We start from the raw sequence: 24,975 nt of genomic DNA on the forward strand, positions 1-24,975 counted from the left end.
GGTCTAGCGAGAAGCTATGTGGTGGCCCTTAATGGACTCGGAAATTGCTGAAAGGGTAGGGAAATGCCAGGCCTGCCAGGAGTCCAGACCGCTACCCCCAACGGCCCCGGTTCGGGAATGGGAGAGACCCCAAGGGCCCTGGTCGAGAATCCACATTGATTTTGCCGGACCCTTCCACGGCCAAACCTTCCTGGTAGTAGTCGATGCCTACTCCAAATGGCTGGAAATCATTCTCATGAGATCCATGACAGCCGAGGCCGTGATCTCAGTCCTACGGCACCTATTTGTAACCCATGGGTTGCCCGACACGTTAGTATCCGATAACGGCCCGCAATTCATGGCAACCCAGTTCGAGGAATACTTGGCAGAAGAGGGCATCCGGCATGCCCTCTCGGCGCCTTTCCACCCTGCGACGAATGGCCTTGCAGAGCGTTCGTCCGGAGCGCAAAGAGGCATTGTCCAGACTCAAGCCAGGCGACTGGCAAACAAAATCGATGTTTTCCTGGCCGTCCAACACAGAACCCCTGTGTCACAACCGCAGAAGCCCCGCAGAATTATTAATGGGCCGAAAGCTCAGGTGCCCACTAGACCGTTTAAATCCAAACTATACACCGGAGGGTTACAAGGGGGGACTCGAAAAAACAAGAGGGATGGACATAGGCGACCGAGTGTGGGCACACAACTATGGTGAAGGCCCGACCTGGGTAGCAGGAAAAATCCTAAACATAACAGGTCCAAAATCATACTTGGTGGAGATACAGGACGGCCGGGTATGGAGGCGCCACATAGACCAAATAAGAAAACGCATAGCCGAACAATCCGAATTAGACGAAACAGGCCCTGACTATACAATGTTTGAATCCACAGCTGACCCAAACCCGGGAAAATCGCAGGACTTATCTGAGTTCCCGGAGGTCCAGCGACGCCAACAGGTTCCATTAGAAAACAGCAGGGACGACTCTGCAAATAATCCAGGGCCGGAGGGCCTAGAGGAGGAGCTGAGAGGAGCAAACAGCCCCTCTGGTCAGCTCGACTCACTCCCAGGGAATGGACTGCGCAGGTCCGAAAGAGTCAGGAGACGCCCAGTCTATTTGCGTGATTACGTTGAAAAATAATATGTAAATATCATGTAAATATTGGTAAAGTGTTTTCTGGGAGGGAAGGAGTGTAATGTATCTTTAAATGTTTTGGCGGGAAACAAGCACGTTGCTGATTGGTTGAAGCCGCCGGTTAAACTGTATATAAGGAGAGGTTTTTTTCCCCAGCCCGGTTGCTGGGTTCACCATATATTAAAGAGCTGTTGTCACTACCCTGGTCTCTAGCCTCGTCACTGCCCGAACTTAACAACAAGTGTAACTTCTTCAAGGAAAAAACAAGAATGTCCAATTGCCTTTTGAAAAAAACACCTTTGGGACTAAGCTGGTCTTAATGCTTCCACCAAGGTAGAGGATACCATATGTTATGATCCTATTGTTGAAATGTTCACATTTTCACATACACAGCACTGCTTCCTACAAAACATTACCAGGCACAAATGTTTGGGAATTCTGTGAGTGGCACACTGGACAACCTATTCAACCAATACAATCCTGGATTACTTTATTCAGTTTCAGTGAACTTAGTCACAACTAAATCTGTAGTCTATTGTGACCAAAAAAATGAAACAAATTATTCTGAATGAAGGTGACATAAATCTTGGAAAGTTGTTCCACTCCGAGGAAAGCTTCAAGTTTCTAGAATCCTCTAGAAACTGCTCCTCTGAGAGTGTCTACCGAAATTCTCAATCATCCAGATTGTTTGTCCCAAAGGTGCTATTTTCCAAGAGGCAACTGGTTTTTGGTTTTTTTCTTGGTTTTTTTCTTTTGAAAATGTTTTGTTTCTCATCCAAGAAGTTTCTTCAATTTTGAATGAGAAGTGAAACATTTTCAAAGAAAAAAACCCAAAAATGTCCAGGTGTGCCTTTTGGGGTGCTCCTCAGAATAGGCCCCTTCTAATATTGACCAAAAATATGTGTAATGATTTGCTCTGCTTCTCAGCCCCTCTTCAACACAGCTTCTCTTGCCGCAGTTACCAAACTTTGATGAACAAGAATGGTGGGAGGATCCATTGGTCTCTTCCAGTCCTATAATTTTTTGATTTACTTTCTTCACCATGCTGTCTCCAAGAAGATTCTTCTTACTTTAGCAAGTATGATAGAACGTACTCTGGATTCCCAGGAGGGGCTTTTTTTTTTTAATTTACATTTATATCCCACCCTTCTCGGAAGACTCAGGGCGGCTTACATTGTGTAAGGCAATAGTCTCATTCTATTTGTATATTTATATACAAAGTCAACTTATTGCCCCCCCAACAATCTGGGTCCTCATTTTACCTACCTTATAAAGGATGGAAGGCTGAGTCAACCTTGGCTTCATTCCAGAAGACCAAGAGACAGTGAAGCTTAGATTGTTTGGTTGGGAGAAACAGAGTTAAGACAGCCCCTCTTTAGTATTTCTCAATAGTATATATTTGGGGATGAAAGTAGTTGCTTCAGTTTGGTAAGATTTCTGTCTATCGGTGAGGAACAATAAAGGAAACTGCTTAGAAGTAATTCTATGTGTCTTGATTTTTGGGGCCTGACAGCAAGAGACTAAAAAGAGACAAGAAGCTCCAATGAAACATGAACAGCTCTGTCAGTGCAAATTGTGTGGTCTCTATGCTTGACACATCTTCAACATGAATCCCTTCATTAACACAACCTAGGTTTGCCTTGTAAATGTCTACTCTGAAGTCTGTCCACCTTCTCCATTGATTTGCATTAGGGTTGGATACAGATATAATGCATTAATATACAACTGATGATGCAGTTCCATGTGGAATCTATTGAACAAGGATATTCAAAATGTTCCAAGTATGGAATAGGCCATCTGATTCTTTGCAGCTTTATCTGAAACTCATATCATGGGAATTCCATTTCATGTTGTTTTGAATGTTTTATGATTGGCTTGTTCTTTTTTTAAACACCACCACCACCCAGCTATAAAAACTTAGAAAAGCACATTAGCCAATAAAACACCAGGCAAAGGGTTTGTTTCTACTTCCATTAGCTGGAACTAGTTAAGGCAGAAGATGGGTGACAAACAATAAAAGCACACATTCTAAGACAATGTCATCTAAAATAAAGATTGTTTCATGCTAGAGTATGAGTTTATTGCTGCATTAAAAATCTGTTATGAGGAAGAACTCATTGGTTGCAATTTAATATATTTATCCATTGTGTTGTGTGCATTTCACTTTCTGTCTGAATTGCCTTTTGTGGTTCTACTTAATTAGTTTGTAAGGCACATAACTGTTCATAAACTTCTCTCTTAAAAAAGTCGCATCTTGGAAACAAAGGCTATTAATGTACTTTTCATATGGTTTGAATATTTTTCTTCCCTGCTTATACATACATACATACATACATATATATATGTTGTGCATGATATGGTGCAATTTATTTATTTAATTAAAAGGTAAAAAGTGCATTTAGTGTAGGTTTTCACAAGTTTGTAACCTTCACCCACAGAGTAGATCAAACTTCTGTACAATGTCTATAAATCCAATTTTGATTCTTTATAATGATGGTTATTTCATTTTTCATGGTTTTTGTAGTCCTCCAAGATGGAAGGGATCTTAGAAGCAATAGTCCTTGATTTATGACAACTAGGATCCGTTGTTAAGCAAGGCGTTAAATGAGTTAGCCTGATTTTACCATCTTTTCTGCTAAGGTTATATAGGCTGTTGGAAGAAATATCCATCTGGGTTCAGTTCCAAGTGGGGACAAAGACACTGGAAACATGGAGGCTGCTTGGAAAGATGGTTTAATGGTGGCCAGGATCACATGGCTTGAGATCCTGAACAGAAAAAGGGCCGAGATCCTGTGTGCTCCCTGGCTTTATGCTTTTCCTGAGCTTTGACCTTTCTGGGGCACAGAAAGAGTATCCTGATTGGCTGTCAGACTCCCAGGGGGTGGGAGTCTTAGCTAACATTGTAGGTTGTCCCTCAAGCTTGCCTGAGCCTTGCTGGCTGATGTAATCTTCCCAGGTGCCATGTGGTGAGATGGGTAGAGGCTAATCCTATCATGTCCTGAGGCCATGTCTTAATCCCATCACCCTGGAGCTGAAGGTCTTCTGTGTTGTAGATAAGATGTCTTTTGTCTTTCTGGGGCTATTAACAAAGGTGGGGGCCGCTTTCCAAGAGCATGTTTCTCCTTATCTCATCCAGGAAGGTATAATATTCTGCTTTTTAAAATATTTCCTAGAATATTTCATTCTTCTAGGAGGGGGGTGGGTGCTAAATTCCTACAAGGCAAACCATTGCAGTTGCAAAGTGAACCATGCAGTTGTTAAGTGAATCTGGCTTGCCTCATTGACTTTCCATGTTGGCTAGCAAAGTTTCAAATGGCAACCCCAGGACACTGCTGGTTGCCAAGCATCTGAATTTTGATCAAGAGATAGTGGGAATGCTGCAACTGTCACAACTTACTTTTTTCAATGATGTAACTTCAAAACAATCTCTAAACGAATGGTTATAAATGGAAGACCACCTGGTGTTGAAAAGTACCTCAAAAGGCCATTCTGTCTGGTGCAGGAACTTTCAGATCCAACCTCTGAAGACCTCCAGAAACAGGAAATATATATTTTTATGAGGCAACATGTTCCACTTAGACTTAGACTAACTTTATTTTCACTTTGAACGTACACTAATCGGCATACACTGAAATGAAATTTCGTTGCATACAGTTCTCAAAGGGTCATCACATCCAATATACGCTACATAAACATGACAAAATAAATAAATAAATAAATACAAATAAATACTTCGAAACGTGTCAACAGCTCTCACTACAAGCTTACTGTATATGACCGCTACAACTAAAGCCTCGCTGTCTTTCTCAATCTGTAGCTTCCCCTCTCTTAACCATATAGGAAGTGTCCTGTTCTTTGAACTCTACTTCCTTTCTGCAATTTTGCCCTAAGAGCCAATTCCACTCCTGGAATGGGTAGATTTTATATTCCTTGTCTATTTATCCCAAGCTGTTTATCAAATATCTCCTTCAAATGTTTTGACGCTTTAACCCACTTAAGAGAGTGGAATTGATTCTCCAGGATGGTGTGTAAGGGGCGTGCATAAGTGCACCTGCGTGCCTACCGTCCCTGTCCTAATATTCCTTTTTACTTACTCTTTTCATGTATCCAAATTATGTTTATACTTTTACCTGTTATCTTATATATGATTGACAAAAATAAATAAATAAATAAATAAATTCTCTGCCGAAGAGATTCCTCGTGGCTCGCAGGGATCCGACTTCACATTTGGCTCAAGGCCCAGCACCTTGCCTTGTCCCCCAGGCAGGATGCTCAGGATTAGAATAGAATAGAGCAGTGGTCCCCGACCTTTCGGACCTCAGGGACCGAAATTCATAATTTAAAATCCCACTGACCACTAATATGATCTGCCTAATGACCGGCTGAGTGGGCATGGCTAGGTGATCATGTGACTGGGTGGGCACGGCCAACTCAATGTCACTCGTATTGAAGAGCACTTCAATGGCCTCTACTCACCCCTCCCCTCCCAGCCACTCCTTGCCTGCCCGTCTGGGCTCCTTAGGCCCCAACAGGAAGCAATTGTTGGAGCTAAGCAGCTACCATGAGAAAGAGTTGGCAAAATAGCTGGCTCAGTTCAAATTGGATTCAACAGAAGCACATCACTGAGGACGACAAGTATAGGCTTTCCCAGCAGAGGGAATACCTGCAAGAGTGCAAGGCCAGGTATCAGCGCCTGGAGGCTCAACAGGCTGAGATGGTCAGCCAGTTCCAGGCCAAGATGCAGTCCCACTGGAACAAGGCCCTCTGGCTCTTTGCCACCAGTAGCACTTCCCTCCAGCCTTCACCCTGTAGGAATTTAGCACCCACCCCCTCCTAGAAGAATGAAATATTTTAGAAAATATTTAAAAAGGCAGAATATATTTCCCTGGATGAGAAATGGAGAAACATGTTTTAAAGAGAAAGCAGCTCCCTACAACTTCCTGCCACCCCCCACCTTTGTCAATGGGCCATCATCTGCATCATAATAGAACCCATCTAGCAACTGAAACTCACCACATGGCACCTGGGAAGATTACATCAGCCAGCAAGGCTAGCTAAGACCCCCACCCCCTGGGAGTCTGACAGCCAATCAGGGTACTCTTCTTGTGCCCCAGAAAGTTCAAAGCTCAGAAAAAGCATAAAGCCAGGGAGCCCACAGGATCTCAGCCCTTTTCTGTTCAGGAACTCAAGCCATGTGATCCTGACCACCATTAAACCATCTTTCCAAGCAGTCTCCATGTTTCCAGTGTCTTTGTCCCCACTTGGAACTGAACCCAGATGGATATTTCTTCCAACAACCCAAAGCCCTGCATCAGGAGGCTGAAGCAGACCCCAAGTTGGCATTTCTGCCCCCCTCTGACCCACACAAAAAGACCCTGAAGGAGAGACTCTCTGCAGCAATACAAACGTTCATTGCACGTATCTGGCCCAGGGGGCGTAGTTTAAGGACCCCTGATTTAGTACAATATAAAAAATTCAAGTAATTTTTCTGCGGACCACCAAAATTTTCTCACGGACCACCAGTTGGTGACCACTGGAATAGAGCTTGGAAAGGTACCTTGGAGGTCTTCTAGTCCAGCCCCCAGCTCAAGCAGGTTCGCAGCCTGGATTTGGGCTCCCCCACCCCACGGGAGAATTGAAGAGCGAAACCTTTCCCCCAAAGCAAGAGCGGCGCAATTCCTGGCCATCGGAGGTCGGCGCCTGGACGCCCCGTCTCCCCTTCTCCGCCTCCTCTCCAGCTTCCCAGAACAAAAGCGGCGGGCAAAAAAAAACAAAACAAAAAAAAAAAACAAGGGGGCAAAAAGGCAGCGTGTGAATGCGGGGCGGGGAGGGGAGGAGGCCAAGAAGGAGAGTGGGGGGGCGTGGCCAGCCAAGCCAAGGGACGGTTGGGAATAGCTCCTCCCCAGCCGCCCTCCCCCCCCCACTCCCTCCCCCGCAGCGCAAACCCGGCCTCGCCGCGCCGCGTGTGTGGCGACCGGGCGCGCGGGCTCCAGCCGCAGTATTTAAACAGAGGCTATGAGGCCGGGAGCGGCAAGGACGGTCGACCCAGCTCACTCGGGAGGCAGAGAGATTGGGGAGGCGGGTGGGGACGGCGGCGGAGGGGAGGAGGAAGAGGAGGAAGAAGAAGAAGTGGGCGAAGAGGAGGAGGATGCCGGCGCCTCCGTTGGCTCTCCTATTTCGACGGTTCCATGGAGGACGGCAGGGCGCGGGAAAGCTGTAGTGGGGCGGCCGACCCTTCCCTTCCCAAAGGCGCGAAGCAAATTCATGCCCCATTCCTGACTTTAAGTATCAAAGAGGCGAGAGGGGAGCAGCAGACGCCCCTTCCGAGCTGAACCCTCCAAACTTTCCCGCCGCGCTCGCTCCTCTGAAGCGACCGCCTGCGCTTGGTGCGCCTCAGCCTCCCGGCCGCTTCATCCAAAGAAAATAAACCGAACGCCCGCTCTGCCTTTTGCCCACCATGCCTTCCCTTCTCTTCCTCAGCTGCTGCTTCTGCAGCCTGGCAGCTTGGCTGCTCTTGGCCACCCCCGCCCCCGGCAGCGGCGCTCCGGGCTCGGAGAAGGAGGTGGCGGCGGCGGCCGAGGAAGAGACCGCGCTCCGGGTGCTGGTGCTGCTGCCCAAAGACGACGCGTACCTGTTCTCGCTGGCGCGGGTCAAGCCGGCCATCGAGTACGCGGTGCGGAGCCTGGAAGCCAACGGCTCGCTCCTGCCGGCGGGCTACAAATTCCGCCTTTTCTACAGCGACTCGGATTGCGGCAACCGGGCGCTCTTCAACCTGGTGGATATGATCGCCTTGAAGCGGGAGTGGCCCGACCTGCTGCTGGGGCCGGTGTGCGACTACGCCGCCGCGCCGGTAGCCCGGCTGGCTTCCCATTGGAACCTGCCCATGATCTCGGCCGGCGCGCTGGCCGCGGGCTTCAGCCCCAAGACGGGCGAGTTCTCGCACCTGACCCGGGTGTCTCCGGGCTACGCCAAGATGGGCGAGATGTTCCTGGCGCTTTTCCGCCACCACAAGTGGAGCCGCCTCCTGCTGGTTTACCACGAAGACAAGGAGCAGCGCAGCTGCTTCTTCGCCGCCGAGGGGGTCCACCTGGTCTTCCGAGAGGCCGGCTTGCACCTGGACGACTTCGCCTTCGAAGAGAGCGGCAAGTACGCGGACGACGTGGTGCGCGCCATCCAGGGCGGCGAGAGAGGTGAGGGCTGCGCGGGTGGAGGGTGGGGGTGCTCCCGGCGGGATCGCTCGTAGAGTTTGTATGCGTTGAGTCAGATTTCCAAGCGGGATGCAAAACGGAGCGTCCGGCGAAACAGCGCGCAATCCAGCACGGGAGGGAGGGATCCCGAGATCGGCGCGCGGTGAATCGCATCATGCCTTTGATCCGAATGGGCTCGGGAACCTGCAGCCCTCTCTCGATGGTACAATAAGACTAGAAACTCCCGTTCTGATGTACGCCAAGTGTTTTCGGAGTTGTAGTCCAAAACGTTTAGGGAGCCTCGGGTCGCCTGCGGTTCATCTCCAATTTAAGCTTCGTGCTATATTCATCCTGGGAGGGTGCCACCTCTAGCCGTATTTGCAGAGCTGGTTGCAAATATTTACTCAGAAGTAACTCGGACCGAGTTCAGTAGGTCAGGCTTATTCCCAGGTAAGAGGACCCATAGCAGTTGTAGCTTCTGCGCCTCTGATCTGTCCTTGCAAATTCTCTGTGGGGTAAGTAGGGCTCCTGGTTGGTAGGTAGGTAGGAAGGAAGGAAGGATTTATGAATTACAGAAGGCTGAAATATGAACAGAGATGCATCTTGAACTAGATTCAAATATCTCATTCAAATATACCTGAGAATTCATGGGATTCTCCTTAATCCTTCATCGGTAACTCTCTAGGGTTCCTACGTGTGAAAAAAGTTTGCTTATCAGACTTAAATTCAATATGGTGTCTTAATTGGCAAGGTCTGTTTCAAAAAGAAGGAAAACGGAATTTATGATAAAAACAGGTAGCTGCTTTTTTCACCCTTCATATAAAGGTGTCTTGGTACCTAACTAAGGAGGAAACATCCAGTCAGTAGGAACATTGATGCAAAACAGAGACTTAAAACTTCTACTATAGCTATGGGTATTATGAGAGGAGTCTAGCATCACCAGCTACATCATTCTCTCAAACAAGTCACTTTCCATTGAATTCTCATTCACTGAATTCACATTAATGCTGTCCCATACATGACCCAATGGGGTTCTTGATTGCCTGATGCCATATAACATGTCAGATGGTAGTATGATGCCACATAGTATGACAGGCTGTAGTAGATTTGTCCTATGGTATCATGTCCTGTGTATCACATAGCCCATTAAGTATTCCTATTGGGTTGTGCATGTAACATCACTGATGTGAATTCAATGAATGTGAATTCAATGGAAAGTGCTTTGCTGGGGAGAAAGATGTAACTTGTACACCATAGCAACTTTGCAGTTGTTATCAAGTGGAATAGTTATTCAGAAAAGGCCAGAGATTGTCAGCATGTCAAAATTTGTACTTGATATTAGAATTTGATTTACATATTTAAATTTCTTTTACATTCAATTTGATTTGTGTTCTGTTAGAGTAAGTAAAGAACATGAAAAATATATTCAATAGAGTTGTAAAATTTGCCTTAAATTACCTTGTACCTATAATTTTCAAAATCCCAATCCAGCACATTTTTGTTTTACTTATCTCCTCCATTTAATTTGTCCATGACAGAGATAGGTGATCTTTAATCAAATTCTCAACATGATTTATGAGAAAATGTAAAAAGCAAAGGCATCCTGATTTTAATGCATTGTTACTATATCCATCCAGTTACCCCAACTCTACTCCGAATTAAGAGACTACACAGGGTCATAAAAGGAAGGGGTTTTATGTTATATACCTTTTGTGCTAACATGATTATAAAATGAAGAGTGGTCTCCAATAAGATTGACTATTCACTATGTGACTATTTGACGCGCTTGAAATTAAGAGTGCAGATAGATTATAATATTTATCCATTTATTTTAAAAAAATTACTGTTCCTGTATGCTGCTCCAATCATATAATTCTGAGCCATACAAAGTTGGAATTCTAGTTTATACTTGTAGTGTATCTGCATATATAGAGTTGGTACAATTCGAACTACAAATTAAGCAGCTCAAAAACACTAATCAATGGAGATCTCAGTAAATAGTTTCAAGAAGCCAATTCTTAAGAAGCCAAGTTTAATTCTATCTTTGTAAGAGGGATGGACATAGTACTTTTGAGGTATTGTAAGGAATCGCAATAAGATAATATACATATGCAAGTTGCTATAAAATACTGTGCAGATGTGTGTTAACACCTTCGTGTACTTTTCCCTTTTATAGTGCATTTCCTAATGTTTCTGTAGCTTGGGAAGTAATAGATTGGGAAATATTTGGAGCTGATCATTTAGAAAAGTGCTCTGGGGTTTATGTTAGCTTCTTGTTAAACTATTATTTATGAGCCGTGCTTCTCCATGACTACTATGAGTTTGATTGCACATAAGCAATGTTCAAATGGAAAATTGAGAACCTTAATTTATGGAGTTCCACTCTGAATAAACTGTATTCGCCATTCATTTGATTTTTTATTATGATTAATATTAAGAAAAAAAAACTGCCTCTCACTGCACCGGCAGGGCTTCCCCGTGCTAATGCAAAAGCCCGCGAAGTTTGCACCATCTGGTATAATGTGAAAAAAAGAAGAAAAAAAAAAAACTCAAGTATAAGCCGTATATACTCGAGTATAAGCCGAGGGGACGTTTTTCAGCACAAAAAACGTGCTGAAAAACTCGGCTTATACTCGAGTATATACGGTATTTCTAATTCATTTCATAATGGATTCTGTTCATTTGTATCATTGCTCTTTTATTCGTTCATTAAATACCAACATGCATGTTTGTTTACAGTTCTACTTAATAGCATTTATTGTAGATTGTATGAAACAAGTGGTTAAACATAAACAATTGCTATGAATTTCCACCTACAACAGAGATGGGGTAAACCTATCGCTGCCTCTAAGCTCAAACGAAATCCAGTCATTTCAGATAAAAATCCGCTTCTGCCTTTCTTTCCAAATTTTATTCATTTCGGAAGTTTACTTTAGAAGTGCATAGTGTTTTCCCCTTTTTATTGCTTTGTTACACAAGTGGAAACCAGAAATGTTTGCTCATTTACAAGAAGTACACTTGGATTATGATCAGTAAGCTCCTTTGCTCTCTAGTTTACAACACAAGTGGCTGTTTGAAGATCCATATAGCTACAATTGCAATTTCCTGGAGATGAAATTGGCCCTTATGAGACAACATTCTATCTCACCATGCTTCATCAAGAAGAAACGACAAAGTCCCAAGAAGAATCCTTTTTTTTTTTTTAAATGCTCCGGATAATCAGATAAGACTGAGTTAACTTCAAAGTTATGTTCATTTCCTTCCTGTGTTACCACCTCAGAATTCCTGTTCCTCCCTTTGCTGTCTTCTCCTATTTCCATTTACTGTTTATATTTGTCAATGAAGAAATGAGCAGGATTTCCCTCCGTTTCTTCCTGTGCTTCCCTCAGCATCTGGCAGATACAACAGGCTGACTTTCCGCAAAGCTTAGCTCATTGCCATGTTATTTACCTGTGCGGATGTCTTGCCCAATCTGTTGCTATTCAGATGTGATGGAGGACATCTCAAGTGTAGCAGAGCTATGAAACGTGGATCAAGATGATGCACAAGAGTACCTTCTGAAAATCGTATTATTATTTGCCTTTTTCTCAAATATTTCTTTCACAATATCAGTATTTATTTTCCTCCCCCTGCCTCTGTTTTTCCTGTTTTTATTCAAAATAGGAAGTTGTTCTCTGGTAGGTCAGACATGGATGACGTTTGGACTCCTTTAGTTCTGCAGGAGTAATAAGTGAGGAGGTCAGTGTTACAATAAATGGCAGATTCTGCTGGATTGTTCGTGGCATGGGCTTGTCAACCAATTGCCTGAAATAATAACCGTTTCCAGAATAGCCCTATTATTTCATTGCAGCTGAAAACAAGGAGTAATCTTGGTTCACCTAAAGACTCAGACATTTATTGGCATAAACAACTAATGAAGTGGAGCGTAGTTCACAAAAGCTTGTGCTGTAATAAATATGTTATTCTTTAAACTCCCCGGGAGTCCTTGTGGTATTTATGAAATGTGGATCAAGTCACAAGGGTTGAATTCATAGCTGTCCTGTTAAACACACAGTTGCCCTTATGAGTTCCTACTCAGAAAATCTGTAAGCACTGCAGAGAAGGAGCCCATATCTGTAAAAGGAATGTCCCAAACATAAAGGCTATAAGAAAGTTACAGTAGTATCTGACACATACTTTGTTGCTGGCAATCCTTATGAGTTATATTGATATATTGACCATCATTTGTGTTGTAAATATTGTACCTTGATGAACGTATCTTTTCTTTTATGTACACTGAGAGCATATGCACCAAGACAAGTTCCTTGTATGTCCCATCACACTTGGCCAATAAAAATTCTATTCTATTCTATTCTATTCTATTCTATTCTATTCTATTCTATTCTATTCTATTCTATTCTATTCCTTATGCTCACTATATCCTTTGAGTAAGCCAGACATTCACAGCAGCAAATCTAAAGGAAGACAGGTCTTCCCACAACTAGTTTAAAGTGGCATCCACATCCATTAAAATCTACAAAAGGTATTATAATATCTGGAATAGATTTAAATTGCGGGTAGGCCTCAATTCACAACCAATTGTTTAGCAACAGTTTGAAGTTACGACTGAAAAAAGATAGACAAAATTGACCAAGAAAAGCTTTGACCTTTCATGCTTAAGTGTCTGGATGACTGCGAAGTTTGAAGCTCTGACTAATTGGACCACAATTCTAAATTTTTGCAGATACGACAGATCTTGGCAGAAGCAATGGTTGCCACTGTGTGGTTCCTCTAGAAGAAGATCAAGGTTTTCAAATGACATCTGAATTTGTCGTAGAATCATAAAATTAAAACAGATCTCAAACGTAATCTTTGTCCGATTTCTGTTTGGGGTTAGATCTGCTAAAGCGTTTTGATTAGCCAGTCTCTTTGTACACCTCCAAGGAAGAGGAACACAACCAATTCTTGCCATAAGAAAATTCCCTCTGATGGCTGTGTGGAATGCCTGTAATCTCAACTCATAGGTTTTGCGTGGCTTCCATGTCACTTGTATGACACTCCTTTCCATATATTAATACTGTTACTATACTGCCCCTCACTTCTCTTATGCAGGTTAAACATATATAATTCCTTCCGTTGTTCCTTATAGGAGAGGTCCCCAATCCCCGGTCCAATGGGCCACAGCCTGTTCAGAACTGCGTCATGGAAGTGGTGGGTAAGCACCCACATGCACAAAGCTGCATTTGTAAAAGAAACATCCCCCTGCCCCCTCTGCCCCCTTTGCTGGTCCACTGAGCCAGAAAAATTGGAGACCCGCTGCCTTATAGGATTTGGTTTCCAGTCTCTTCATTATCTTGATGGCTCCTCTCTGAACTTGCTTTGATTTGTTGATGCCTTTTTTAAGCTGCAATGCCCAGAATGACTGACCAAGGCAGAGGAGAGTAAGACATTTAGTTTCTGAGTTCTGATTCTGTGCTCCTGCTCCTTCATCTTAAGACTGTACTTGCCTGTTCAACTATATCACATGATTCAAATTGTGATGTGCAGAACACAACCTCTTTCACACATATTATTGCTAAACCAGGTCTCCTCCATCCTACTTGGTTGTTTTATTTTTTTTTCTCCCCATTTGCAAGACTTCATATTTCTCCCTGTTAAATTTTAACCTGTTCATTTTGACCTTGTGTTTCAAGTCTATCTAGTGGTGTTTTTTTTTAAATCTTCTCTTTCTCTTCTAAATCATTAGCCATTCTTCCTAAGTGATCTGCAAATCTGGTGAAAATCCCCACAACTCCTCCATCCAAGTTCATTGCAACACCATAGCACTTTGAACAGAGTAGTTTGACATTCCACTTGGGGCTAGTGTGATCTTGGTGTGCTTGGTGGACTATTTGATGGAGTACTCAGTTGGTGTGATCAGTCAGATAGGAGTCCATCTAATAGTTCGATCATATAATCCATATTTTGTCATTTTATTAATGGGGATATTCACAGGATGATGATGATGATGTTACCCATTCAGTTGTGTCCAACTCTTGGCAATTCTATAGGCCAAGTCTTTCCACATCTTCCAATCTTGCACTTTTTGAGTTGTTCTATGCTCTGGCTGGTGTCAGCTTCGATGGTGTCCAGCCACTGTATTCTTCAATGGCTTTTCCTTTTATCACTAACTCTTTCAAGCATAATTGCTCCCTCCAGTGAATTCTCTCTCATGACATGACCAAAATAAACAAGATGCAGTTTTTGGGAGCGGGGAGGGTTGCCTTCCTATGACATGTCTGGTGGATATTCACAACATTTTATCAAACACTTTGCTGAGCTCCACTATGTTCAGAGCATATCCTAAAACAGTAACTTGTTCAAAAAAGGAGATAAGGGTAATCTGGAATGCCTTTTTGGTGACAATCCCATGCTGGTTTTATAAATAGCCATTTATAAATATGCTCACAAATATGCTGTTTAATAAACTGCTTGAGGACTTTAGACATCACACTGACAGGCCTATAATTTCCTGGTTCCTCCTCCTTCCCTTTTCTTCAGGCAGGATCAATAGTTTTCCAGAAGTTACCAGAGATTACAATTAGTGGTTTTGCAATCATCTCAGATAGTTTCTTTGATACCCTAGGACCGTGATGGGGAACCTATGGCACGTGGGCTGGAAGTGGCACGCAGAGCCATCTCTCCGGGGACGTGAGCCATCGGCCATTGATCTTCCATGCTCCAGCACACCGGCCAGCTGGTCTTCATGTGCGCAGGAGTGCCGGAAACCGGAAGAGCAGCCGCCTGGTGTGCATGTGCGTACCGGGAAGATGATCTTCTGGTTTCTGGTGCACGCATGTGCACCGATCAGCTGGTCTTTGTGCACCAGAAACCAGAAGACCAGGTGGCCAGTGCGCATGTATGCGCTGGAAAATGGAAGATATCTTCCCAGCGTGTGCATGCGCACCGGGTGGCTGCGCTTCCGGTTTCCAGCACACACACACGCCTCCGTTTTGGTACTCAGTGCCGAAAAGGTTCGCCAACACTGCCCTAGGATATAATTCTTCTGGTCCTAGAGACTTGAATTAGTTTAAGTTAGCTAAATATTCTTTTACCTACCACTTTTGTAAATAGCATAAATATAAATACAGATATTACAGTGCCCACCAATTAAAGCAGGTATTTTTAATGTGAGCAGTTAATTATACTTGATTCTTTTTGTCGTCTGAATCAAATACAGTAGTGATTAAGGTCAATGCTGAGGACATCTCATTCCCAGCACTCCTGTACTTAGAAGTGTACAGATAGTCCTCAACGTACGATCACAATTGAGCCCAAAATTTATGGTGCTAAGTGAGAAATTTGTTAAGTGAATCACTGCAGTTGTTAAATTGACTGAGCCTAGCTTCCCCATTGATTTGGGTTGTCAGAAGGTTGAAAAAGGGGATCAAATGATCCCAGGACACTGCAACCATCATAAATGTGAGTCAGTTGTCAGGCATCTTAATGTAAATCATGTGACCATGGGGATGCTGCAATAGGCAAAAGTGTGAAAAATGGTCACAAGTTACTTTTTTCAGTGCCGTTGTAACTTCCAACTGTAATAAGCGAACTGTTGTAATCTAAGGACTATCTGTGTTGTACATTGTGATGGCTAGATGGAGATGGGAGACAGGATTTGATGGTAAACGTGTCAGTTTGATAGAGGAATTTCTGGGTGCAATTCAAAAGTTATCACTTTTAAAGCCCTACATGGCATGGGGCTAAATCAGCGGTTACCAACTGGTGGTCCGTGAGAAAATTTTGGTGGTCCGCAGAAGAATTATTTGCATTTTTTATATTGCACTAAATACTATTTATCTTTTTAAAAAATGCATATTAGTGGTCCATGAGATTTAAAATTATGACTTTAGTGGTCCCTGAGGTCCAAAAGGTTGATGACTCCTGGGCTAGATTATTTGTGGAACAATCTTTGCACGAGGGTATCTGCCTGTCCCACCAGATCAGATGGATAGGGACACTCCAGGATCCTTCTTGTAAATGTTGCCATCCTGAAGGACCTAGGAAGTGTATCTTTTCTGTTGAAAAGACCTATGAAACATTATTCCCCCAAGAGACTTAGAAAGCCTCTACCCTTTTAACTCTCTGGAAAGCACTTAAGAGCTGGCTTTATTTATTTATTTATTTATCCACCACCTTTATTATTTTTACAGTAAACTTATTCAGTACAGCTTCCTCCTATTTTTCCCACAACAACAACCCTGTGAGGTGGGTTGAGCTAAGAGAGAGTAAGTAGTCCAAAATCTGCCAGCTTGCCTTCATGGCTAAGGTGGGACTTGAACTCATGGCTTCTGCTTTCTAGTCTAGTGTTTAAGCAACTAGGCCAAACTGGGTCTCCTTCCCTGCAAGCATTGGGATAACTGGAATTGGAGGTGAGTCTTGTGGTCTGCATTGGGGAAGTTTGGCTGTGGCACTGGGTTTTTCTGTTTTCTTGTATTGTTTATACATACTGTTTTATCTTTTGGCTATGTGCCACCCAGAGTTTGGTTTTAAGATAGGTGGCTATAAAATGCTGTAAATAAATAAATTTGCAAACTGGAAGTTGCAGGGAGATACTTAATTTCCTTTGGTCACACTGATTTTGCTGCCTCTCTTACAAAATATTTCTTTTGCATGAAGAGAAAATATAGGTATGGACAAGAAGATACAGAATTGTAATAAACCATCACTGACTTCAGAACCACTCTGTATTTGTTTATGCACATAGATAACAAATGAAGATTTCTCATTACAGGTAGTCCTCTAGTTGCAACCACAATTAAGCCCCAAATTTATGTTGCTAAGTGAAACATTTGTTAATTGAGTTTCTCCCCGTTTTACGACCGTTCTTATCACAGTTTTTTTTTGTTTTAACATTTTATTGAGTTATAAGATACAAAATTAATAGGAAAGCAGTGGGGGAAATGGGGGGGGGAAGAAAAGTGAGGAAGTGTTGGGAAAAAGAAAAAGAAGCGTTGACTTCCGACTGTTGCAGTAAAATAAAGTATTAACATCAAGCCACAACTTTTTGTTTTTTCATAGTAATATAAATTAGCCCTTTCTATGATCTTACCACAGTCGTTAAGTGAATCATTATAGTTAAGTTAGTAACATGATTGTTAAGTGAATCTGCTTTACCCATTGACTCTGCTTGTCAAAAGGTTGCAAAAGGTGATCACATGACCCCAGCACATGGCAACTGTCATAAATATGAACCAGTTGCCAAGCATCTGAATTTTGATTACGTGATCATGGGGATGCTGCAAGGGTCGTAAGTGTGAAAACTGATCCTAAATCATTTTTTTCAGTGTTGTAACTTTGAGCGGTCACTAAATGAACTGTTGTACGTCAAGAACTACCTGTATATCTTCAGTTCCATCCCAAGACATTGTATTATATTAAGTGGAATAACCTGGGGGAAGTGGATTTTTTAAACTGTTATTTTTCAAACTGAGGATAGCTTCTTCTTGACCTAAACTATTCCTTTTGTTACAATGGCATTTCTTAGGAATCAGCCTTCTTTTTAAGGCCTTTGGTAGGAATGTTAAAACTCCAGGCGCCTACCCAAAAGGAAATGTTGGAGGGACAGCAAAAAAATGTGATGCTTAACCTTTCATTCTTTTATAGTGATGCTGCGCAGGGTGAACGTCTGAAGGATGCTTCCTTTTGGCACTTTTGAATAGGGTGTTTTTTCCCCCCTGTCAGTCTGCAAGATCCCACAAAGTATTAATAAATAACAAAAGCATTTTGCGGAAACTGAATGGTGACATGGTGCACATTTAGGAAAACAAACCGACAAACAGCATTTTACTGTTTCATATATAGCAAAGTAAAATATGTGCACTTAACGTTAATGACAACAACTTCAAATCAAGTTACAGATGCTGGTAGCAGATCTGTTAGATTAAGCAAGGGTCTGCCTTGCTTAATACTTGTATATTTCTTTTACGGTATTGCCTCAATCAAAATTGGACAGTGGATGGGGTACAACAAAACAAAAATGCAACATGAAAACAGGATACAAATGAACCGATAAACCATCTGGTTAACCAGGATTTCTGTTAATGACGAAGCCAGATGGGCAGAATTGGGTTCATCGAGCCATTGCCCAATTTATCCTGGTGCTGAAAATCAAAGGGCTCCCAAAGGAATAACCATCACTTTCAGGTGGATTTTGAAGTCTCTTAGCACCCAATGCAACAATTTCGAAATCAGGGTCCTTCTGACTTGGTGGCATTGTCCCTTGAAGGATTTAGCCAGTGCTTTTTGTACCAACTGTAGCTTACAGGTTGCCTCTAGTGGCATTCCTATATTTAGGACACACTGATCTAGTCTAGTCCAACTAAATGATGAACAAGATCTGTGATGGGATTCAGCTGGTTCAGGCAAACTGTTAGTTGCGACCTGCAGGTGGGTCTGGCCACCCACCCGGGTCCAATCCCATCCTATATTGCTGTGTTTTTGATGTCGCACACTCACTTTTCCAGTGCTGGGCGAACTGGTTGTTACAGTATGTGAAGCCGACCTCTGAACAAGTTATTTATTTATTTTATTTTATTTTATTTGCATTTATATCCCGCCCTTCTCCGAAGACTCAGGGCGGCTTATACTATGTCAGGCAATAGTCTTCATCCAATTGTATACTATATACAAAGTCAACTTATTGCCCCCCAACAATCTGGGTCCTCATTTTACCTACCTTATTTTACCTACCTAAGTTATGACTCTTATTGTCAGATAGGATCATCAGCAAAGCCAGAGAAAGCGTCCCCTTGCTGTTGCTTCTCCTTGTTGCTTAAACAGATGAGAGTCCAGGAGAATTCCAAGTCACTAATCCACTATTTTACTATTCATAGTAACTACCAACTACTAATATTAATAGATCTTTTTGATGTTTGTTGACAGCAAGCAACTTCGTATTGGCTTCATATTTATTCTGGGGTTGTTTTGCTTCAGCAAGATTCTCATAGCTTCCAACTCTGCTTTAGCTGATCCTTCAGCTTACTAGGCTGTTCAGTTTAAATGTTATAAAAGTCCTCATCTTTTTACCAGATAAATTGTCATATAGCTAACTATGTTAAGGCCAACCAACTGGGAATCATTAAGCTGACAAGTCCCCAAAGTTTTTACTCTGGAGAAAACAAGTTGTAACAACCTATTTGGAAAACTAGCTCATCTTTTTCCAAAACCTACTTTTCCATTGGCCATGCCTTTAACCGTGGATATAAAAACTGAACAAAGCAGATTATAGTAGTGTTAATGTCTATATATCAAGGAGGTTCTAGATTGCAATATATTAAAATCTTAAAATAACTCAGTTTTTTTCTTTTTGACTTCCTTGAAAAAGAAATACAGTAGTAGGAAAATATTCCCTCTCCTACTACCAAAAAAAAAAAAAGACCTGGAGTTTAAACATTACTCAGGAAGTCTCAGCATATGCAGCAATGGTGATAGCATTTGTTCATAAATTGTCTGGATAAACAGATACCTAGACTTCCGAATGAAGAGTTTTAGAGTTGATCTGCCAGTGATCTTGATATGGGCAACTATTTCAAACCTATCTTGGAGGTACATAGAAAAGCAACTGCTAAAGAATTATTATCTAGGAAGACTTGTGCATGAATAAATGGAATCTTCATCTAAAGAAAATTAGAATATTCTTTGAGGCAATATTATAACCGTTAGTCTGAAAAAATGTGCTGGGCAAATAGTGAATGGCTTCACACTCTCCTTTAAAAATTGCTCCCAAATACATAGTTGGCGGGTATGGCCAAAATGTTTTTCTCCACTTTAAGGCTAAGTAAATTTCTGGGACGATTACGACAGCTTGAATCTGTTTTTAATCTGTCAATTTAAGGTCTATCTTTTTTTGGGGCTGAGAAAAGGAATCCTTTTCGGTGTGCTTTAAAATTGATGTAGTCTGATACCAGCAGTATTATATGGATTTTGTTTTCAGTCCATTATCTTCAACTCTTGAAATGAGTTGGAAGTACAAATTTCATGCTTTGAACACCTTATCTGAGTTTTGAATCTTCCCCCTTTGTTTTTATTTCTGTCACATTTTGTCAAGTATTGGAGAGCTTGAAAGAGCAAACATTATTTTCATTCCTTTGATCCATTGTTCCCCACAATAATCTTATAAATTACTCTGAGAGAAGAAAAGGGAGCTGGCCCAAGTCATCCAGAAGCTTCCATGATTAAAGACAGTCTACAAACTGGGTCATCCCAGTGCCAATCTATTAACTTCACCATTACACTGGACTTTAAGGCATAGATCAGACATCATTAACCAATTGTGCATTGAACGATTAAGCTGGAAAAGAGAAATTCTGAAAAAAGGCAATAGAAGAGCATTATACAGATGTCAAAACAATCTACACAAGAGTCAAGTTGAATTTCACAGAGTTGACCTTTCTAATAAGATAATTTATTATTTAGTTATTGTTGTAGCTTATTTTTTCCCCTTCCCCCACACCTTATCTTTCCTCTCCCAAGATCTTGATTATTTCTGCCTAGCTGGGAAATATCCTTTTCTGCCTGATACCCCAGAGAGTTGCTGCTGGCTGAGTTATACTGGGCAAGGGAGGCTAAGTCGGGACAAATAGCTGGTTGTGGTTATTGTTGGAATCCTAAATCCTTGGCAGATTTAAGGTGCATGGACTTCAACTCCCAGGATTCTCCAGCCAGTCCTCCTTTAGGTGTATAGCTGGCTTTCCAAAAATATGATATGGGGGGAGGGGATTGGGTGAAGGTGGGAGGTGGGAGGGGAAAGGGTAAGGGTTGGTGGGAGGAGGAGGGGATGTATGGGTAAAAAAATTTTGTAAAACTTTTTAATAACAAAAAATATATCTATATATGATAAATGTAAATTAAATATAATGTATAATATGCATTTCTAATATTTATATATTATGTTACATTATATATGTTGTGTGGGTGAATTCAGAACAAAAAATGTTACAAATTCTTCATTTCTTTTAAGCAGATTTGTATATTATAATGAGTCTGATTATTATGAGACTTTTTCTGAACCTTGTTAATCATTATCTAGTCCACTAATGATGAACCTTTTGGGCTTGGCATGTCAAAAGTTTGGAAAATGCCTACGACAACTCTGATGGCATGTCACACCCTTCTCCAAAACAAAAGAGAAACAGTTCTTTATCTCCCCTCCATCAAGGCCACTCCGAACAGTGGCATTCAATGACAGTGATGAGGCCAGCCCTGAAATTCAGGCCCAGGCCTTGACTTCAGCCCAAGCACCATCACTGCCACACAAAAAGGCCACTTCATTGCTGTTCCCAACAAGCACAAGCCTTGGGGAACAACACAATTGCCCCAATGGCCCAGTGCTCCCCAGAATCTGCCATGCAACGCTTATTTTTAGATTGTTTTCTCTCTCTCTTGAAGACCCCTGCAGCCTACCAAAGGCTGCTCCAGGCTACACAAGACCTTCGTTCTTGAAGCAGCTTCAGAGAAGAATGCTCTTCCATAGCCTCTGCAGTCTCCAAGAACCATATGAAAGCATAATCCATTGTCATGTAATTTTTGGAGGCTCCATAAGCCACACAAAGGCATCCTCCATTCTCTTGTGGTCTCCACAGCCTCCAAAATCACATGAGAATGGAATGTGCTTTCAAGAATAGTTGGTGCCAGGTGTTGGTAAGTACTGGGATATCACTCAAAATGTTTTGACATGTCACTTTTCACACATGTATCATCGTTTTACCATCACTTGTTTAGCCAATATTAAGCACTTTAAATGCTTTTAAGTAACTAGTCAGATCCATGCTGGTCACTACATGGACAAGTGACATCGATTTGGACCTGCCCCTGGTGATCCACAGCTCTTTTAAGGAGATTCCAATGAGATTCCATTGGTAGGCTGCTGGGGCCTTCAGAGAGCTAACACAATCTGAAAATAAGAGTTGCATGGCAGATCCTGGGAGCACTGGGCCATGGGGACAATCGTGTCGTTCCCCAAGGCTTGTGCTCCTTGGGAATGACAGTGCAGTGGCCTTTTTGTGTTGCAGTGATGTTGCTTGGGCTGAAGTAGAGGCCTGGGCCTGGACTTCAGGGCTGGCTTCGTCATTGTCACCAAGTGCTGCTGTTCAGGGTGGCCTTGATGGAGGAGAAAAGAACTGTTTCGTGTGTTTGTGTGTGTGTGTTTGTTTGTGTGTGTGTGTAAGAGAGAGACAGAGGCAGAGACAAAGAGACATGCCAGCAGAGTCTATCCACCTTATTCATTGCCTTCCCTTCTTCTTAACAAACTTTGCCAACATGGTTGTTTTTTCTAGCCCATCATCTGCTCATATCACAGGTCCAAAGAATGCAAATTTCTTGAACAGTTCATCTTTATTAATATTTATTTTATTTTAATACTTGCATAAAATCAGGTGCTTAATGACAGTTAACTTAGGAACTGCCATCCTGCCATTGGTGAAAGTTAGCCTTTTATTGACTGTTTTTTCCCCCCACATTTAATATCCTAGTGTTGTCAATGTCCTTTATATAGCCGTGAATTAAAAACAAAACAACCAGAGGACCGTCTGTGTCATTGTCTCCAGCTTTTCAGAAATTTGACAGTCTGTTCCTGGTCTTTGAGGAATGGCTTCTTATCTCTGTTTTCCATTTATTTCCACCAGTTGTGATCATGTGTGCCAGCAGTGACGCAATACGGAACATCATGTTGGCTGCACATCGGCAAGGAATGACTAGCGGAGATCATGCTTTCTTCAATATTGAACTTTTCAACAGTTCGTCATATGGTAACGTAATTTCTGTCTTCCATTGGATTGCAAGATTTCTCTAAACACACTAACAATTTTAGTGATGGTGTCAGTTTTTAAGCGAATCATTGTAACCTTTCAAACAAGCATTTGAATTATGACATTTGGCAAAAAAAACAAAACAAAACAAAAGTAAGCAAGCAGATCTATGGTTAATACAGTGGAAGTTAATTTTGTTCATGGTTGCTTCCCATGCTGTTTTCAGAAAACTGAGCTATTCTGTAAAATGGTTTACTTTGAGAAACAGTTGCTTGTCTGACTCCTCTGTGAGCTCTTATAGCAGCTGAACCAGTCTTGATTGTAAGGTCCTGCCTCACCAGCCTTCTCAAGAAAGCAGAACTCTTGAAACAATTAACATTTCAAAAGGAACTTTTATTGGAAGGCAGTGATAGCAAAGAGAGTGTAGGCAGGATCTGAAGTTTCCCACTCAAAGCATTAGATCAAACTGCTACAAGCAAAGCCCCTCCCAGTGTCCAGTTCAACATTCAGCCAATACCAAGGTGCAAATATGCTTTGAGAACCTCAGGCAGAGAAGGTGATAACTGTCATCTCCCAGTCGCTTTGGTTTCACTTTCTCCGGTGGTGAGATGGTGAGACAGAAGGCTCAGAGCACATTCCTTCCCCCCTCCCTATTCCCCACAAGAGCAAAACGAAGAATCCCTCCCAAACCTCCACCCACCCACCGGAATGGCTGCATCCCAGTAGAGAACTATGGGACCTGATACTGGTTTTGAATGTGCATTATTGACTGAGGCATCATTTGGTCTTCTTAAATGATAACACATTATAAAAGGTCCACCAGATAAGCTTAACTCCTAGATAACGGGCACAAGTTTTCCATTTGCTTGGTAGCAATATGCAAGTGATTTGTGATTGTCTTTCAACTTCTCAATTTAGCCTGTACTCCTGGACTTTGATTGTGGTCTCCTGCAGATGCCAACCAGGCCTCATCCTGCTTAGTTTCCAAACCAAGAAAAAGGCAGGTGATATCATCTGCTGAGATCTAAATTAGTACTGATGGATTGGTTAATTAATTGCCATCAAGTCAATGTTGATTATTAGCATCCGCGTAGATTGGGTCTCTCCAGAATGATCTGCCCCAACCTGGCCAAGTTTTTCCAATGGGGAACTCATCACTGCTGTAATCAAGTTCATCTGTCCAGCTGCTGGTTGTCCTCTTATCTTTCTTTCCACTTTTCCCAGCATTGTGGACATCTCAAGGGGAACCGGGGTGCTCTCATAGGATGTCCAAACTACTTTACCGTAGTGTGGGCTTGTCATTTGTGCCTCAAGGGATAGCTCTGGATTAATTCCCCCTGTTCTTCTGTAATGGTTTGTGGGAATAACCTTGGGAGACAGGAGGAAGTGATGATCAGTTAAGAGGTCAACAGCTGAGCCCACAGAAGGAATGAGGCCATGGCAAATGTCTTAGAAGAGATCTCCCTTGGTTTTATGGAATATAAAGATGAGAGAGAACAAATGTACTTTTCAGATTTTAAAGATTCTGTTAATGCAACCTTGGGATAAAGTTAGAGCTAATACTTCTGGGTAGATTTCTTGTCTGGACTATCTTGCAAGGCTGACATTTCCAGATGTGTTTTAATTTATTTCCTTTCATTTCAGCCAGCATAGCTAATGGAAATACTGCCCAGAAATAATGGGAAACCTAGCCAAACACATATGGAGAGCACTGAGTTAGGGAAGACTGTATTTGTCTGTAAGGAAGCAAACTTTGAAAGTCACACTGGCTACTCATAAAAAACCTTGATCAGAAAAGCACCATTTGTTCTTTTCTATTTGCTGACCTCATGCTAAGAATTATAACTATTTCGCCCTCCAATATCTTGTTTGGGTTATACTTCTTAACTTGCATTACTGGAAATTAGCTGAGTG

The 24,975-nt window shown here is 42.3% G+C and overlaps 1 protein-coding gene across 3 annotated transcripts in view; it reads left to right on the top strand.

Moving 5' to 3' along the window:
* The first annotated feature begins 7,120 nt into the window (after positions 1 to 7,120).
* The window catches only part of NPR3 (natriuretic peptide receptor 3), a 94,657-nt gene continuing 76,802 nt past the window's right edge, over positions 7,121 to 24,975 (top strand). For 2 of the 3 annotated variants that reach the window (XM_058170202.1, XM_058170204.1), the window contains exons 1-2: positions 7,121 to 8,299; positions 22,939 to 23,061. In XM_058170202.1, the coding sequence (XP_058026185.1) occupies positions 7,567 to 8,299; positions 22,939 to 23,061 (856 nt within the window). In that variant the 5' untranslated portion in view covers positions 7,121 to 7,566. The remainder of the gene's footprint in view (positions 8,300 to 22,938; positions 23,062 to 24,975) is intronic. The other variant, XM_058170203.1, reaches the window with a different exon arrangement.

This window comes from Ahaetulla prasina, chromosome 2, assembly GCF_028640845.1.
Source record: "Ahaetulla prasina isolate Xishuangbanna chromosome 2, ASM2864084v1, whole genome shotgun sequence".
Taxonomy (NCBI): Eukaryota; Metazoa; Chordata; class Lepidosauria; order Squamata; family Colubridae; genus Ahaetulla; species Ahaetulla prasina.